Genomic DNA, 18,920 nt, shown 5'->3' on the forward strand with positions numbered 1-18,920 from the left:
GACAGGTCCTTTCCAGTTCTCAGAGATAGGTAATCTCAATTAAATTCTAAGAGTTAGTAGAAAAGTTAAATAGTTTATTCGTTTGTGAGGATTGTTTTAAAAATTCTTCTGAACTGTTTGTCAATACTTGTTGCACTGTGAATCTTCATTGTTTTAGTATGCACTAGAAAACAGATGCCAGTATGTTAATTAGAATGTTGTCACAGTTTCTACTGCATGGCATAAAAATTGTCAGAGATTTTTCCAGAAATAGATGTGTAGAACCAAAATGAACCTTTTAAGTGTGCCCACCCTAGAGTAGTAATAGAGACGTAGCTGTGTTAGTCTAGTCTCGCTGAAACAAAAAACAGGACTAAGTAGCACTTCAAAGACTAACAAGATGATTTATTAGGTGATGAGCTTTCGTGGGCCAGACCCACTTCCTCAGATCAAATTGTGGAAGAAAATAGGCATGACCATATATACCAAAGGGGATACAATCAAAAAAAGTGAACACATATAAAAAGGACAAATCAGATTTCAGAACAGAAGGGGGATGGGGGAGAGAGGTAAATGTCTGTGAGCTAATGATATTAGAGGTGATAATTGGGGAAGCTATCTTTGTAATGATATAATTAGCTCACAGACATTTACCTCTCCTCCCCTCATCCCCGCTCTGTTCTGAAATTTGATTTGTCCTTTTTATATGTGTTCACTTTTTTTGATTGTATCCCTTTGGTATATATGGTCATGCCTATTTTCTTCCACAATTTGATCTGAGGAAGTGGGTCTGGCCCACGAAAGCTCATCACCTAATAAACCATCTTGTTAGTCTTTAAAGTGCTACATAGTCCTGTTTTTTGTTTCACCCTAGAGTGTGTATATGTGTATGTATAATTAAATATATATGTGTACATATGTATATTGGTATATACATATGTCTCTGTATAATAAATTATGTGTTCTTCCAGATGCCAAATTTAAGTTCCCAGCCCATTCTACATGTGAGTGGCGTTATGATGCGTGTAGAAGCCCTTGTTTCAAAACATGCAGAGACCCTTTGGGACAAAACTGTCAGGATGTACCAAAGTAAGTACCTATATTTCTCTAGAATAAAAGTACATAATTTTAGTAATATTTATATAGTATGGTAAGTATATACGGCACTGGATATAGTTCAGTGCTGTGGTATTGTATTAACTTATCAAAGTTCAGTGGAGGAGGAAGTCATAGAGTGGAATTGTAACTATTGCAGCAGCTACATTAATGTGATGTCCTTGAATGGCAGTAAACAGGTGCCCATAGCCAGAAACTAGAATTTATCAGATTTGCTGCCTCTTTCAAGATAGTGAGTATTCTAAATTAAGAGTATAATTGAAATGATGTGATAGTCAGTTGATGTCAAATAGCGCTGGTTCTGCTCCTCTCATGACAGCATTGCAGTAACTGCATCTGTCCCTAACAAAGCTATTGAACACCATTTTGTTCCAGAGGGCATTGGCTCTCTGACACTTCTAAATGAAAGTCTTTATCATTGGAAGGACCAACCTTCATTCCAAAGTTAGAGAGACACATAGTTCACATCTTAGCTCAGATCTGCAGGAATGGAAATGGTGTCATTCACATCCCCGAAGAAATTTCCTGAGCTGATGAGCATTAGAAAGGTCCATTCTCAGGATTCTATGCCTCAGGTTATTCAGGAATGTAGACTGCTTTTCTAAAATGAAATACTTAGTATGTAACTGTGCTTCTCTTTTAGAGTGGAAGGATGTGTCCCCATGTGTCCTCCCCATATGGTGTTGGATGAAGTCACTCAGAGATGTGTTTATTTTGAAGATTGTATGTTCAAACATTTTCATTTTATTACATTTAATTTGATATTTAATTTATGGCATTACTAGCTACCTAAAGTGGTGTAGCCAGAACTTTCAAACATGGGTGCCTACAGTTAGACATTTCAGTCCATATTTAGCAACCCACATAAATGGCTTGATTTTTTTCAGAGATGCGAACCCCTGCAATATACTGAGTTAATATCAGTGAAAATTAGAATACTTACTTATGTGACCAAAGGCAGTTTTTACATATGCAACTTTAGATGCCCCCATTTGTAAATTGTGAATTATCATTTAACATGCTTTTCAGTGAAAACATTTATTTTTTCTAAAATCTAAGGCAAGTTATAAAGAAAACAAATCTTTCAGTATAAACTTTCCCTACAAAAACATAAAAAGATAGGAAATAGATTACTTAATTGGATCCCTGCCACCACTAATAATTCTAATAATAAATATTCATGAACTAACATTTATTTTTGTCTGGTTTTAGGCATTGAGCCTGCAGTTGATGTTCAACCTTCACTATCCACAATGAAAACACCCACTCTTTCACATGTAACTTCTAGTGCTTTCAGTGTCTCGGATGCAGCTGTTTTGAGTAAAATAATAACCTCATCTCCTATACCTGAAACAAAAGACACAAAAATATCACTAAATGTTTCGACATATTCAACTGAAACTACATTATCTGGCAGAAGCACTATTGCAATGTCTGTATCACCAAAATCTAATGCAAGCTTGCCTTCAGTACTTGATGTTTTTCCATCAACAATTTCGGCCACTACAGAAATCTCTGCAGGTATACAAGCAATCAGTAGTACTACTGCTAAGGTATTTCATGGTACGGAGCCTCAGTCTGCAACTGCAACACATGCAGTGACTGAAATCACTAAAACAGTAGGAAAACCAATTTCTACTTTTATTTTTACTGGAACATCATCAATAGTAAGAGTAACAGAATCACCAGTCACAACTTCAGCAATAACAGAAATCTCAGAAATAGGCACTAGGATACGTCCCACAGTGGAAACCAAACTAAAACCAGAAGAAACTACAGCCCCTTCCTTTGTATCAGACACAGAAAAAACAACTACATATTTCACCAAATCTACTGTGTCACCATCTTTGGAATTCTCTACTTACGCACCAACAGCAAATCAGACAAGAACTTCAGAGGAAACAAAACTGAGTACAGAGCAAACTTTTTTCACATTAGCTAATGTCACTGAAACATCATTTTTGCCACCAACCACTTCAGAAACAACAAAAGGAACAGTAGTTTTTACCAAAGAAAGAATAAAGACCACATTTTTTCCACCACCTACACACCCTATTCCACTGTTACCTGTAACACTGTCGATTACTGAAATTCCTACAGATATGGTTCAGTACTTGACAGGTAGTACAGGGGTATTCCTTGCCGCCACTCATGATGCAAGGACAACAGCTCTGCAAATTAAAGAGATGTCATCATCATCAGGAATAACTGGCTTCCTATTTACAACTGATAAGAAAGAAATAATACAAACAACGAGTGGGGAGCATCTATCAAGTTCATATTTTTCTAGTTCAGCTTCAACTGTAAAACTCAGCACTCTTCCTACAAAAAGGCCTTCACTATCAGATATAAGTGCTGCTTCTCCAGCTTTAACAGCATCCAAAGAAACTTTGCAGACAGCATCAACGACTAAATATCCATTCATAGTTCTAAATATGACAGAAACGCTGACTACTTTACTCACTACATACCCTGTTTCATCTCAGAGTGCCAGAGCTCCTCCTTTGCCCACAAAGCCAACCACATCCTCTCAAAGAACATCTACTGAATACAAATCACCTCTGTTTCTAAATACAACAACAATGAGCATTGCATCCGACACCATTAGAACGACCACATCAGCAACAAAAACATCGGCTTTTGCAAAAGAAATCATGGATTTGGTCCCTACAATTCCACTGGCTACTAAAAAATTGGAATCAATACAAACAACATTCATCACTGAATCTCCACATACTCTTCTTAATGAGACTAAAACAACAAGGATGATTGTCCCTCCCGATGAATCACAAACAGAAACAATTACTAGTGTACATGCCAGAAAGCCAACAACATTTGCTTCCTCACCAGCAAGTTCCCAAATTCCACTGTCCACATTTAGAACTCAGGTATCAACGATAGCTAGTAGTTCTGTGCGTACATCATCTGAAGCTGCTATTATAACAACCAGTATTTTATATCCCAAAACAACAATACTAAAATCTACTTTTCCAGCAGAAGGAAAGACTCCACATTTGACTACCTCAACTTTATCCACTATAGCAGACCAACCAAGTTCATTAAAAGCACTATCTCCTGATGAATTGCCAGCAAAAGTCACTTTAAATATTACTGATGCCACATTATCCCCATATTCTGAATTCAGCAGTAGACTAATAACTAGTAAAAAAGTGACAGCAGCCAAAGAAAGGTCAACTTTGTCCACTTCTGTTATACTTCCATTAACAAAGTCACCTCACATGTTCTCTGCCACTCAATATCTGGCAGAGACATCAGTTTCTCCACACACTTTAACACAAAAGATACCTAAGGAGCCAGCAACTACAAAGCCCCCAGTAGATACTAAAACAGTATCCACCATCTTAGCGCCTCCAACTAAAAACATCACAGAAACAGTAAAACAAATAGCATCTACAACTCCAGTATCATTAGTCAAAGATTACTCTTCTGCTACAACTTCAGGAGGTACTTTCTCAGCTCAAACTTCATCAGCAGAAATGGTTTCTATACAGACCAGAGAGGAGTCATCTAAACCACATTTCGCTACCAAACTGGCAATAGAACATGTTCCTTCAACTTCCAAACTTTACTTGGCAAGCAAAGAAAGTGCCACAACATACCAGCCTCCAGTGGAAATTTTGACCACCACTACTCATCCAAAAGATCTCTTTAGCACAACACAATCTCTAGGAGAATTTGCTACCCTGTACCCATTCCTAACTGCTTCACTACCTGAGGTAGCTATTTCAACATTCTCTCCTACCTCAGTAGTTCCAGAAAAAGTTCTTTTGACTACTGAAAAAGTGTCACCCTTATCTGATACACTTTCACTGACTTATGTACCAGGAACGGCCTCATCTTTGCAGACAAAATTCCCAACCTTAACCAGAAAAGAAATGGACTTGACTGTCAGTACAAGACCATTAGCTACAATGAAAAAGGAATTTCTGTCATTTCCAGCCCAAAAGCCAGATTTCAGTTTTGAATCCACAAAGCAGTCAGCAGTGACTGAACCCCTAGTTCCTAGACAGCTATCTACAGCCTCTATATCCATATTTCCTTTATCAAAGATAACATCTACATCACGTTTTCTGTCAGAAACATCAAGCACTCCCACCACAATGGAGGAGGAGTCATTAGCAGGCACTCTTTTAACTCCAGTGATTTCAACAACGTCTACATCAGTGGGCAAAAGTGCTACAGAGAAGACTGTGGTGTTGTCTAAGCATGTGCCACTTTCAACCACTTCCTACAGTTCCATGTTCCAAGTAGGAACAGTGTTACCAGCTACAGCACGCTCTGTGAGAACAACCACTGTTTTAGCACCATCATCAGTAAGTAGTTTAAACATCACTACAGCATCAGCTACTTCAGCAGCGATAAGAGAAGCCCTCACCACCTCTTTGTTTTCAGGGAAGCCAACATATTTTTCTGTTCCTTCAGAAACAGACAAAGCCGTTGCCTCAGAAACAGCTGAACCTGCAGGGCCAGAGCTGGTTACAAGACCACAGACGGTTCATACTTCAAGCATCACTGATTTTGTCACCCCGACCTTAAAAATAACACAGACACTTCATTCTCCATATTTCACAAATACAACGGTTATGCCTCATAAACTAGGTGTATCAGTTTTGTCTACCATATATTCATCCTCTGAGCAAAAAACTGCCTTTTCTAGTGCCACACCATCAGGCACCACTATTCTAACTCCGAAACCTGGGACAACATCTGTGACTGAGGTCCACACACCCTCAATGATTTCATTGTTAATGATGCCAACACACCCAAATGCTACCAAACCACTTTATGAGTCTGCCACAGAGTATTCTGGTGGGCTAACAACAGCTGAAGCTATCTCAGGAGTCACAGCATCAGTTTTCATGCCATCTAGAGAGACAGCAACACTCCAAACTTGTGTAGTGAGTAACATTGTTCATGGTTATCTCTCTGCCCATCTGTAAATAGACAGGAATGTAGATTTATGTATGGATATGTTCCCTTATAACTAGTGCTGAAATAGTTATTGATGGGCCATATGGTTTTGTATTCAGTATTAAAAATATCTATCAAACTATGGGGTTAGATTCTTATCTCAGTTACATGTGGGTAAATCTAGAGGAATCCCTTTGCAGTTAATGGATTTCATACTTACTGCAATCCAAAAGAGGTGATTTTTTTCATTGGATACCTTTGGCACCCTGTAGCATTATACATTACTCGGTATACTTTTGGTCCATTGCTTTCTGTAATGACTGTTCCTTAAACTCACTTAGCTACCTTTGCCATCTCTAGGATCCTTGTAATCTTCTTTCTTAAGCTCTGTTCTCTATTTCTCTATTTTATTCTCTATTTCTGCCTGATGTATTGTCTAAATTTAATAATACTGTTCTGGAATTTAGAGCAGAACCATGGTTTTGTATCATTTTTGCACATGGCCTGCTTTTCTGAGGTGCTAAACTAGCTTCCTTTGGCTACCCTGGGGTTTCTGAGTGTCCAGTGTATCTGAAAATCAGTCCTACTTGTCTTTTCAGTTAGCATGCTGTAATGTTGTGTCTTTAGGTTGGTAAGAATGGTAACCTGTGTCTTTTAAATATGCCTTAGCCAACCACAGAGAGTGAGTGCATAAAACACATTTGCCTGGATGGACAACTAATCCAAGTTAACAAGTCACAGAACTGCCCTTACAATGCAACTCAGCCCAGCTGTGGGGTTCTCGGGCTTGCTGTTCAGATCAATGGTGACAAATGCTGCCCCAAATGGGAATGTGCATGTAAGTTTTATCCAGCAGTACTTGTAAAACTGAATGAATGGAACAAATTATTAAATTTATAAGCAGATTGAGAATTAAATTTTCTGTTTTTCTGGAGTAAGAATAGAAGATGGAGTTTATATATACCTTCTCATGCTTGCTCATTGCTTAATAGAGCATAGAAGCCTAATTCTACTTCTACTGAAGTCAAAGGCAAAACTTCCATTGGCTTTAATGGGAACAGAGTTAGGTACATAATGGCAAAGAATTGATACAAGGACAAGCTATGCAAATGACTACTCAGGGTTTTTTTATTTGTAGTTACTGAAATTAGAACTCTTTGCTTTTTGAAGCAGAAATACTTTAGCAGTAGGACTGGTTTCCATCACAACTCTCCATTCAGGAGCATGAGTAGAAAGAGAAGCAACTCAAGGTCCAAAATAACTCTTACCTTCCATAACTTTTAGTATCTTGTGAGTCATGAAAATCTACAAGATTGCGTCTGGTCACATGAATCAGATTCTATTCTTGATGCTTGCAAGAGGCTCCCCCTGAAACCTGCAGAATGTAGGTCATTATTGTCCATTTGTAGTTAAGTGACAGCTAAGTGGGGACAAAAATGGCCAAAAATGTTTTGCTGAGTTAGTAAAACCTTAGAGCAGGGTAAATAATATAAACATTTATGATATTTTATTTGCATGCATTATGTTGCTTACCGAAACAATGAAATAAGTTAGGAAATGCCTTTTTTTTTAAATTAGGTCGCTGTACTTTTTTCTCTGATCTGAGCTTTGTAACCTTTGATGGGAATCATCTGGCTTTATTTAAAGAGGCATCCTACATTGTTAGCCAAACACAAGATGAAACTATAACTATCCATATCCTTGACTGCAGAAATACCAATATGGTAACTAACTCTATTTTTATTCTTTACGACGTTGATTGCTAGACAAGGTTAAATAGTAGCATGAATACAAGTATATAAGTTTTAGTTTTGTATACTTATATATAAAATAATATGGAATTTTTCATTACAAATGATCAAAATGTGTAATTTTAAATATCTCTAATTAAAAGAGTATAGTGCTTTTTCACCTTATTGTATTAATGTATGACCTTATTGCAAGATTACTGATTCATCAGTATTAACTTCATACTGTAGATGGCAAAACTGAAACATGGAGAGGTTAAATGATTACACATATGTCTCAAACACGCAAATAACCAGGTCTATAATGTCTCACGAAAGGTACGTCTATACAGCAGTGTTATTTCAGAATAACGTCAATAACATTGTCCGCATCTACACACAACAAGCAGTTATTTCAACAAAATGTCAAAATAATGTCGAGCTGGGGGATTTCCTACTCTGACTCCTGTAACCCTTATTTTACAAGGAGTAAGGGAAGTTGGAGGTAGAGTGCTCTTTCTCGGACTTCAGGCTGTGTAGCCAAAATAAGCTATTTCGACTTACTCTACACAATTGACGTTGCTCAAGTTGCGTCGCTTATTTTGGCTTTAGTCCTGCTTTGTAGACATAACCTTAGTAAACACCAACGTTATGTATCTTTCTTTATATGACTTTTTTTGGTTGGGAAACTCCTGTCCTTAGAATTTAACAGACTATAGTGATCCCCTCTGTGTTCTGTTATATAAAGTCTTGCAGGGTGATAATTAACACCTGAACTCCCTTTGGGCTTTCACCCTATCATATATTTGCAGACTAGCACAGCCTACCAACTTACTACGATATAGGAATCTCAACAGCTTAATTCAGAAACTTCTGCATTACTAAATTGCCAGACTCAAACTTCAAAGATGATGGTTCATAAGAATTGCCAGACTAGATCAGACCAGCAGTCCATCTATTCCAGTATTTAATCTCTTAAAGAGGCTGTGCCAGCTGTTTCAGAGAAGAAACCCTGAAGTAAGCAGTTACAGGATAACTTTCTCCCCGCCCTGCTCACCAGAATAGTTCTCTCCCAATCCCCAATAGTCTAGACATTGGTTTATGGCGTGAAACATGAGAATTTGTACATCTTCCCAAATTCTTTGTGTTTCCTTCCCAGTCTTTACTAGTATAATTGGATATTCTCATTATCCATATAAATGTCTGGCTCATTTGTAAATCCTTCAAACTATCCTTCACACTCAATGATAGCTTGTACCAATGAGTTCCACTGGCTAATTATGTATTGTGTGAAAAAGTATTTTAATGTGTTTGAATTTGCTACTTATTTATTGCATCGAATATCTGTAATTCTTATGTTACAAGAGAGTGAATAGAATTATGCATACATTCCTGATATGACTTTTGTGGAAAACTTGCAATTTTCTGTATATTGATCTTTCCCTCTCATATTTGTGTCTACCCAAAGGTAAACAGTTTGAATCTTTTCAATTCCTCTTCATGTGATTCTTCTCCTTGCCCCTAATTTGTGTTGTTGCTATGTTTTAACCTTTTGTATTTCAGCTTTTTAAAAATGTGATGGCTTAATACAGATTTCCAGAACATAATGAATTGACACATTTAATGTAGACATTTTAAATCAATGTTATTCAAATGAGTATTACCCCACAAACATAGCTCATTTAAAGAAAGAGTTCTTAGTTAATTTGTATAAACTTCATTCAGCAGATGTGTTCCTCTTTCAAAAACTGAAATACAAAAATGCCCCTACTGTCCCATTACCAAAAAATAGTACATAATTAGCATATAAATTATTCCCATCTTAACTGAGATTCACAAATTTTGCTTTCTCTGCAGGATCACCTAAACTTGACTTCGCTGTGCCTGGCAATGCTGAATTTAACCTATTTGTCAAACCAAATCACTGTTGATCGTATAAACAGAAAAGTAAGTTTTAAGGGGTTTTTTTGTTTGTTGATTTATTTGGTTGGTTCTTGCTATTTATATACTATTTTACTTCCCTCTTAATAGAGCCAGATATTCAAAGGTCATTTTGAGCTAATCTGATCGGCTGCACACTACAGACCATAGAACAAGGGTGGGGAATCTCAGGCCTGGGGGCTGGATGTGGCCCCCCGATTGTCTGTTGCTGACCCCTGAGGCTTAGGGCTCCCCCCAGCACTCCAGCCCTCCACTGTGGGGCTAGAGCACACAGAATCTATTAGCCTGGGCCTGCCATAAGCTCTGGTGTGCAAGAGGAATGTGGGGAGTCTCTTTCTCCTTCTCAATCAGAGAGGAGTGTTTTTGTTTGGTTTTTCATTTGCTTCTCATGTGTGTGCGGCCCCTACCAGATTTCTCTGTGAGTCAGTGGTCCCTGACCCAAAAATGTTTCCTCACCTCTGCCATAAAATATCTCCAAAATAATTCATGGGTTTTTTAAAAAAATAATGCAATCTTGATTTAAAAATTGTCAGTGATGCAGAATCCACCACTATCCTTGGTAAACTGTTCAGAGGTTAATGACACATATAGTTAAAAATGTGTGTCTTATTTCCAGCCTGAATGTGTCTAGTTTTAACTTCTAGCCATTGAATAGTGTTACGCCTTTCTCTGCCAGATTGACATTGTCATGGACAGTTACTCCCCAAGTAGCTACTTAGGGACTGTCATAACTCACCCTTTGACTTTCTCTTTAAGTTAAATACAATGAACTCCATGACTGTTACTATAGGGCATGTTTTCTAATGTTTTAATCATTCTCATGACTCCCCATTGAACCCTCTCCAACTTATCAACATGCTTCTTGAATTGTGGGCACCAGACCTGAACATAGTATTCCAGCAATGGCCACATCCTTGTCAAATACAGAGGTAAAATAACCTCTCTACTCCTACTGAAGAGTCCCCTGTTTATGCATCCCAAGATCACATTAGCTCTTTTGCCCATTGTGGGAGCTCTTGTTCACCCAATTTTAAAGTGCCATTGCTTCCCATGTTAGAATCCCCCATCTGGTAAGTATGGCTTAATTTCTTTGTTGTCAGATTTACATATTTACATTTAGCTACATTAAAATTCATATTGTTTGCTCCCATCCAGTCTACCAAGCCATTTTAAATTGTTCTGATTCAGTGACCTGTTTCCCAGTTTTTGTGTCACCTGAAAACTTTATTAGTGATGATTTGATGTTCTCCTTCAGCTCATTGATAATAATGATAAATACTGTATTGCTAAGAATTAACCCCCACAGGACCCCACTGGAGACCTATGAGTTAGCCAGTTATTAATCCATTTAATGTGTGACCTGTTAATTTTGTATCATTTTATTTTAGTATGAACATTTGCACCTAAACTACCATTAACTTTTAGTTCCCCCATATTGGCTATAACTCTTTTGGAGTTAGGAAATTGTCAACTATAGTGTTTAGAAATCCCAAGAATGTTTTGATACTGGCAAGATGATACCTCCACTATATGTTGTTCAACATGATGGCACAATTATTTCTCCTACACATTACAGATAAAACTTAAAAGACAACATATAATCTTGTAGCGCTTTAAAGAGTAACAAAGCATGTAGATGGTATCATGAGCTTTTATGGGCACAGCCTTCGTCTTCAGATGACCCATCATCTGAAGAAGTGGGCTGTGCCCATGAAAGCTCATGATACCATCTACATGTTTTGTTATTCTTTAAAGTGCTACCAGACTATTTGTTGTCTTTTAAGTTTTTCCTGTTACAGACTAACTCGGCTACCCCTCTGAAACTTTTGGACATTATAGATAGTTGCATAAGGTGCGAAATAAGGTGCTGGTTATTTCTGATTTTAATTATTGACAATTGTCAGAAAATGTCTGGTACCTCCGAATGGGGATTATACACTAGCTCATTGGTCTTCTTCTCTGCCAGCACAATGGAGTTTCTATATATTAACGGTTTGAAATTGTGAAAGTAACTTGTAAAATTGAACAGATTAAAATATGTGGGTCTATTTATGAACAGGAGCACAGAGCAAGAGAGCCATTAATCATTTGTAATTTATGCTTGTGTCCTGTATAATACTCCCCTTTAACAATCATGATGGACACATTTCACTGCCCTGGTGGTATCCAGTTATCTCCCTTGAAGATAAGTGTGTGTGAAATTTTGAACATCTTATTTCATTTAGAAACAATTTTATCTGTCATGTAATTTTCTCTGTTTTATTCTTATTACTGAAAACATTTCTATATAAAACTGTAGTATTTTATCATCTGAAATATTCCATTCTGTTGGTTAGATGGGTGATAGGATGGTCATTTCATCATTAACTAACAAGGAGGTTTTTTTCTTGTGTATAGACTTTCAAAATATATTTTTTAAAAGAAGAAACCCAGATATGAAAAGTTAGTTTTGAAACTGGGACTCATACCCAGGGGAGCCAACATGGTACAGGGGCAGGGCATGGCTCGGTGCTCCTGGAAGGTGCGGGCCTCGTGTAGAAGGGGCAGGGCTGGCCGGAACTCACCACGCTGCCCTGTCCCCCAACTCTTAGAGCTACCCAAAGTATGCCGCATGGTATTCCAGTGGTGATTTAAAGGGCCTGGGGTACCGGGCACAGCACTTCACTGCGCTGGAAGCCCTGGGCCTGTTAGAAGTGTTGTGTCATGGGCAACTGCCCTCTTTCCCTCTCCCCTCCCCCGCTCCGCAGGCCTGCTCACACCACACTATATCAGATATGTTGCCGGCATTATAGGAAAGGAACTTAGGGACTCAAAAACTGTTTGAAAAGGATCAAACATTTTCATTTCAGTCCCCTCGTGGCCTGCCTTTGTGTTCAAATGGTCAAAGTTTGTTATGTCAACTGCCAAGTTTTGAATAGTAAAAGTGAAAGAATAGCTTCCTGTAGAAGGAGGCATTCAAATTACTGCTGTGCCTTTGTTTATACCATCTTTTTAGATAACTGTAAATTCAAGATATGCCTGGCCTACGGTTAGAAAATATGGATTTAAAATTGAGGATACTGGCTTCATGTACCTAATTGAGACACCAACCAATATCAGGATTCAGTGGTTTCACAGTACCGGTGTGTTGATCATAAAGTCAAATACAACCAGTGAGCCAAAAGCCTTGGGACTATGTGGTAAGTAAAGGGTATTGTAAGCATTCATATGTTCATATGCTCTGCTGAAGAGGGGAGAAGCTTTTTTCTGGCTACAAATAGTATCCTTAGTAGGTTCAGACTTACAGGTATCAGTATGGAGAGCAGTTCAGCTAGAGCAGTTTAGCTAGTTGTGAATATTAATATATTTATTTATTTATTTATTTAAAATATTTTTACCCCGGCTTGCTATTTAAAATATTCGAGGCAGCTTAATTTTTTTAAAACAGAATATATATATATAATTAAAATATTAATATCGTGTAAATATAAAACTGCTAACTGTGTTCATTGGTGCAATGCTGGTTGATGCCCAGCTATGAAGTGCTATCATTTTCTTTTTTTGCAATTATGCCTTTGGATTTAGGTTTATTTGAATCACAGGCACAAACACTGAAGTAATGTCCAAGTAAATAGCCCAGTCATAAGCATGAAATGTGTCTTACAGTAAGCCACCCTTGGTGTCAAATGAGGTCATTTATAGATTTAGTGTTTGCTGTCCATCTGATAAAAAATACTGCTATTTTCATTTTCCAAAGGATTACATTTATTTCATGGGAGAGATAGCTATTAAATTCATAGATCAACTCTAGATTGACCTTGTTGCTCAATTATTTTAGAGTTGTATTTATCAATATGTAACACACACACACAGAGGCTAATAACTTATGATCATTTAAATTATGATCACTATTACATCTCTACAATACGTATACAGGGTTTCATTCTTTCTGGAAGTAGCATGGATATGTTAGGTCTATAGCATTATATTCATTGATATAAACCTCCACTCTGACTCTTGAATTATCTTCTGCTGTAAAGCAGAGCTTGAAACCAGGAATATAAAGTTCATCACTGCTTTGTCTTGCCAATTTCAGAAAGGGCAAATATGTGTAGCATAGTATCAAATACTAATGATAGCTCAGTCAAGTTCCATGTCCTACCGACAGTAGCATGCCCCATGCAGAGTAGGAGAGCTTGAATTTAATATCTATATAAATTTGATTATTATGTTCACTTTGTTGTGAGCTTTTTTCTTCCTTTTTTTTCTGACTTAGTCCTAATCCTTTTTTAATGTCCATCTTACTTAGAATAAAAAGAATCAAGAAGATAAAGATAAAATGATCCATTAAGCCTAGGATTAGATTTAGCCTGAAGGATTTCTTTGTCTAACTTGCCTGATTGCTATCTCAGAGAATCCTGGAGCTGAGCAATACATTTCCAATGCACCCTGCTTGTGAACAGCATTGCAAGATATTTAGGTGTTCTTTCTAAACTGGTGCGTCAAGCCTTACTTCTGCGCAGGGTTGCTCCATATTTTCCTGGCAGATTTGCCTGTATGGCTTCTGAAATGACCGCTTAACCCACACAGAGGAGCTATTTGGTGCTCCTGCTTGATGGCAGAAATTATCCATCTTGGAATAAGTTCTGTAATAGACAGTAGGAAATTGGTCAATAGGGAGTTTAGATAATAAATTCTCTGATTCCCCTCCCAAACAAATTGTATGTAGTGAGACATCATGGGTTTGGGGAAGATCATGAGGGTGTATGCAGTACTGTTGCCTGAAGGAGAGAGGAATACGGGTGCCTGCAACTGTTTCAGATTTTAGAGGGGTCACCATGGAATGAGCTGCCTCTATACTCTGGTTAGATCTTTCAGTCTGCTGCAGAAAGCTGCATTTCCAGTTCTCCTGTGGGAGCAGGGAAACGACACTGCAACACAGGATACAGAGGACCCACTTTCATACCCAAGCCTCCCTGACATGGACTGCTGGTTATGGGATGAGGGACAAGGCCGAGTCTGAATTACATCAGTGTTTCATAGCCACACAGCCTGGCAGAACCGAGATGAGACAGAGTGCCCACTCAGCACCTCAGTGAGGCTTCAACCTTTCGTTTGAAAAATGTCCTTTACAGTGGGAGTTACTCCCCATGGCTGTGTCTAGATTACATTCCTCTTTCGACAGAGAGATGTAAATTAGGCACTTCGAAATTGCAAATGAAGCTGGGATTTGAGTTTCCTGTGCTTCATTTGCATAATCATGTAATGGCGCTCTTTTGAAAAAGCGCTGTTTCAAAAGTAAAACCGCAGTCTAGACACAATTCTTTTGAAAAGGGAAGGCTTCACCTTAAATTAGGTTTATAGGATCTTTCAAAAAAGCCTTTTCTTTTCGAAAGAACCATGTCTAGACGGTGGTTTTACTTTCGAAACAGTGCTTTTTCAAAAGAGTGCCATTACATGATTATGCAAATGAAGCACAGGAAATTCAAATCCCAGCTTCATTTGCAATTTCGAAGCGCCTAATTTACATTCCTCTTTTGAAAGAGGGATGTAATCTAGATGTACCCCCCTCTGTGCAAGGTGTGATGGTGGGAGTGACTTGCCAGATGGGGCAACAATCCTATTGAAAGTAACTCGCATCAATCTCATCATATTCATCCCATTTTGTTTCATAAGCTCTGTCTCCTCACAAGGCCTCCTTAAGCTGACAAAAGCTTCAGTCAGAAATAAGTGTCCACCATGAACTATTTGTAACTTATAAAAGCTTTCTGTTCTTACCAATGATATCAATAGGTGTTTTGCCAGTGATTTCAGTGGGAGAAGAATCTGGCCCACGAATTGGTGAAAAAATGATACAATTGAGCCAATTTTCCTTTCACTGAGAGAGGATTGGATTCCTCGTGAATTACTGGACAAATCTCTTTGAAACTAATTCATCATATGAGTGCAGAAACTGAGAAAATGGAACTTTCTAAAAGCCATTTGCAATACACAGTGCTTCCTAGAAAAAAGGGATGGTGGATTTGTCCATCTTTTTGTTATTATAGTTGATGGGCTTGAAAATAGGCTTCAGAGGTGATCGATGGCGCACCCAGCCATTCTATATTTACCAGACTACATTGCCCTAATTTTTCCCTCTTGCCACAATATTGCCCTTTTTCAAAGTTACCAACTATATTCGCTTTAAACAGAAATGAAATGTGATGTTGCCTTCTGAACATTGTAGAAAAGACAGATTCTTTTCAGCTGATGAGTGATATTAATGTCTTGAGGGGGGGTAAAAGTTACACTTTGATGTGCTATTTCTTAATGTTCATTTCAGCCCAGAAGTAGCAGCTTGTTTTGGAAGGGTGTGTGTAAAAGTTGATACAATGTCAGATAAGTATGTCTAGGCATTTGATGGGTACTCCTTCTCCTACGACAATGACACTAACACTTTTTGCGTTGTTGGGTAAACAGAGAGCTGCTTTGTGTCCTAATTGAATTTTTGCTCAGTTTATATGAAATTGAGAGCTTGGACCATGGGCACTCATTCTATGAACTGCCCTAAATAGCTCTTCCTATGGATCAATGCATCCCTCCCGTTCAACTTTTGTGCCATTCCAGGCGTGATTCTCTCCTGCACAGAGCTTGTCAGTTATATTGAGGATGGATGGTCTATGTGATAGAGGCAGAAGCCCACTTCGAGCTACAATACATTATGGTAAACTGGCCAGACTGTAGAGGGCTCTTCCTCTTCCACCTTTCCACAGAGGTGGACAAGACTTTAGTCCCAGTTGTCTACTAACATCCTTGTGTAGCTCTTAGGTCTCATGTGAGTGGCAGTAGTATTAACTGCCAGCAAATAGTAGTAGAGTTCACTAGCGGCAGAGCAGGGCACATGTTGCACCCTCTGTATGGGTGAGAGAATTCCTCCTCTGATGTCTTTGCCAAGAGGATCATGAGGAATGCTTACAATACTTCCTTACTTCGCAGGGGTTTGTGAGACTATAAACATCAAACGATTGTGAGAAGTTGTTATGCTCCTTATTACCCAAGGACTTTTAGGCATAGAATTCCTTCGGAAAGCTCTCGATGCAGTAAATCTACTTTCACCCACTTCTGGTACACTGAGCAACTTTGTCTTACTAAGAATCCCTTTTTGATTCAGTCCTTTGAATCAAACATTTCTGAGATAACATTTCTCTTCCTTACTTTCACTTTTCTTCACTTGCATGAGGATGAATAGTTGTGCCTTTTGGTCCCACTAAATACCCTGTCACATTTTGTGGAACTCTGATACTGATATGCTGTGTAAATAATTAAATGCTGGGGGTATATCTACACTGTGATAAAAGATCCACAGCAACAAGTCTCACAGCTCAGGTCTTGGCTTACACTGCAAGGCCATGAAATTGCCATGTAGTTATTTGGGCTCAGAGCTCTGAGACCCTCCCAGCATGGAGGAACAGTCTCAGTTGGGGTTCCAGGCTGAACCCAAATATGTATTCTGAAATTTTATAGCCCAAAAGCCTCAGCTGTAAAACTGAAGTGTCGGCCTGGGCCAGGTATAGCTATGCCCACAGCTCTTTTATTGACTGTAGACAAACCCTGCATTTACCGGTATTGATTTTAATCAGAAAAGTAGATAATTTATTTGTACTTCAGTCATGCATCAAGGTAATGGATGCCCAGCCCACAGCAGTCCTAATATATATTTTACTATGATCATACGCAGGTTTCTGTGACGGACGCTCAGCCAATGACTTGATGCTACCCAACAGAACAATTTTAAGCAAAACTGATGCACCATCGAATTTTATAGACACCTGGCAGGTGCCAGACACATTAAAGTATGTTGGAGAAGACAGGCACCAGGAAACTAATTGTTCTATTTTGGACTGTTCAAAGTGTTTCAGCTTGGTGTTGAATCAGACCTTCAGTAGCTGCCATCCTTATGTAAGTTACCTAATTCAGAGGCTTGCTGTATTAGATTTAATTTTGATAGATTTATATGTATTTGATACAATGTTTTTAATGTAGCTAAATGCAATAATGCATTGTAGATTTCATGAGTGGTGTATGTGCATTGGATTATGCCTCTCAATTTGTTTCAGGTTAGAATTAAGAATGGAGCTCTTCAATACGAGATGTGCATTATACAGCTGACATTCTAAATCAGCAATTGTCATATGGGCAGGGCAGCCAGACTTTGCTGGGCCCTGGGCCAGGTCGGGGGGGAGGGGGAAGGCTGACTCAGGGTCTCAGGTAGAAGGGGTGGGGCTAAGGGCTAGCCTCCCCAGCAAGCCCTTTAGTGCCACCCGTGACTCTGGCAGCTGCCATAGTGGCAGCAACCAGGAGATCTGGTCCTTTTTATATCGCTGGATCCGAGGGCAGCTGCGTGCTTTGCACTTTCTTCCTCATTGGCAGGCCTGCATACAGGTTTAATGTTAATTTGGAGTAATATTAATAATATAAATATTAAATAACATAATATGCAATATTATAAAATAACGCCATTAATATTGTTCATAATAGCTAATATTATTGATAAGAACAATAATTGTGTATGCTCAAGGCTGGTAGCTGAACTCCCTCTGCCCTTCCAATCCATCTGTTCCATAATAGGCCCACTTGCCACCAATTTAAAGCAAATAAGAAACACACAGAGCACCTAGATAAAAACATAGTTTTGCCAAAGATGGAGGGAGATCATTGACAAGGTAGAAAGATACTGAAAAACCACTGACAGCTGTAGGTAACATGCCGATTTGTGCCTCCATCTGCCATTCTTCCCAGCTCTCTTCCGGTTACTGATTACTTTGGATTCTCCCCTAGTCAGCCAGGAGCAGGCACTGGAAACTTACCATTGCTTTTAGGTAAGGTGACCAGACGTCCTCCTTTTGAGGGGCTTGTCCTCCCCCAATAATTATGTCCTCCTTTTGTCCTCGTTTGAAAAAATTGTCTTTTTTTTTTTGCTCAACCAAAAAATACCGGCTGTCCATCTGGCAACCCTAATATACAAGTATGTTTTTTTTGTCAACTCCATGTCCTCCTTGCGCATTTTCAAATTCTGGTCACCTTATTTTAGGTGTCTTTCTGTAAAGGAGATTAAACCTAGATCCCTGCATTCTCACATATGAAATAGGAGGGTGATGCTAGATGAGAGGCTAACGTGTAAATAAATATGTAGGAAGAGAAACAGAGAACGGAGTACACAAGATTATGTCTAGAGTGATTATGCCTTCCATTGAGAAGAATAGTATT

At 38.5% G+C, this 18,920-nt stretch overlaps 1 protein-coding gene across 1 annotated transcript in view; it reads left to right on the top strand.

Moving 5' to 3' along the window:
• OTOG (otogelin) overlaps nucleotides 1-18,920 on the top strand; it is a 177,817-nt gene that overhangs the window by 125,762 nt on the left and 33,135 nt on the right. The window contains exons 34-41 of the mRNA XM_075928087.2: nucleotides 951-1,068; nucleotides 1,739-1,818; nucleotides 2,308-6,014; nucleotides 6,697-6,865; nucleotides 7,606-7,751; nucleotides 9,612-9,701; nucleotides 12,691-12,874; nucleotides 17,392-17,612. Of these exons, the coding sequence (XP_075784202.2) occupies nucleotides 951-1,068; nucleotides 1,739-1,818; nucleotides 2,308-6,014; nucleotides 6,697-6,865; nucleotides 7,606-7,751; nucleotides 9,612-9,701; nucleotides 12,691-12,874; nucleotides 17,392-17,612 (4,715 nt within the window). The remainder of the gene's footprint in view (nucleotides 1-950; nucleotides 1,069-1,738; nucleotides 1,819-2,307; nucleotides 6,015-6,696; nucleotides 6,866-7,605; nucleotides 7,752-9,611; nucleotides 9,702-12,690; nucleotides 12,875-17,391; nucleotides 17,613-18,920) is intronic.

This window comes from Pelodiscus sinensis, chromosome 5 (assembly GCF_052426305.1).
Source record: "Pelodiscus sinensis isolate ZL-2025 chromosome 5, ASM5242630v1, whole genome shotgun sequence".
Taxonomy (NCBI): Eukaryota; Metazoa; Chordata; order Testudines; family Trionychidae; genus Pelodiscus; species Pelodiscus sinensis.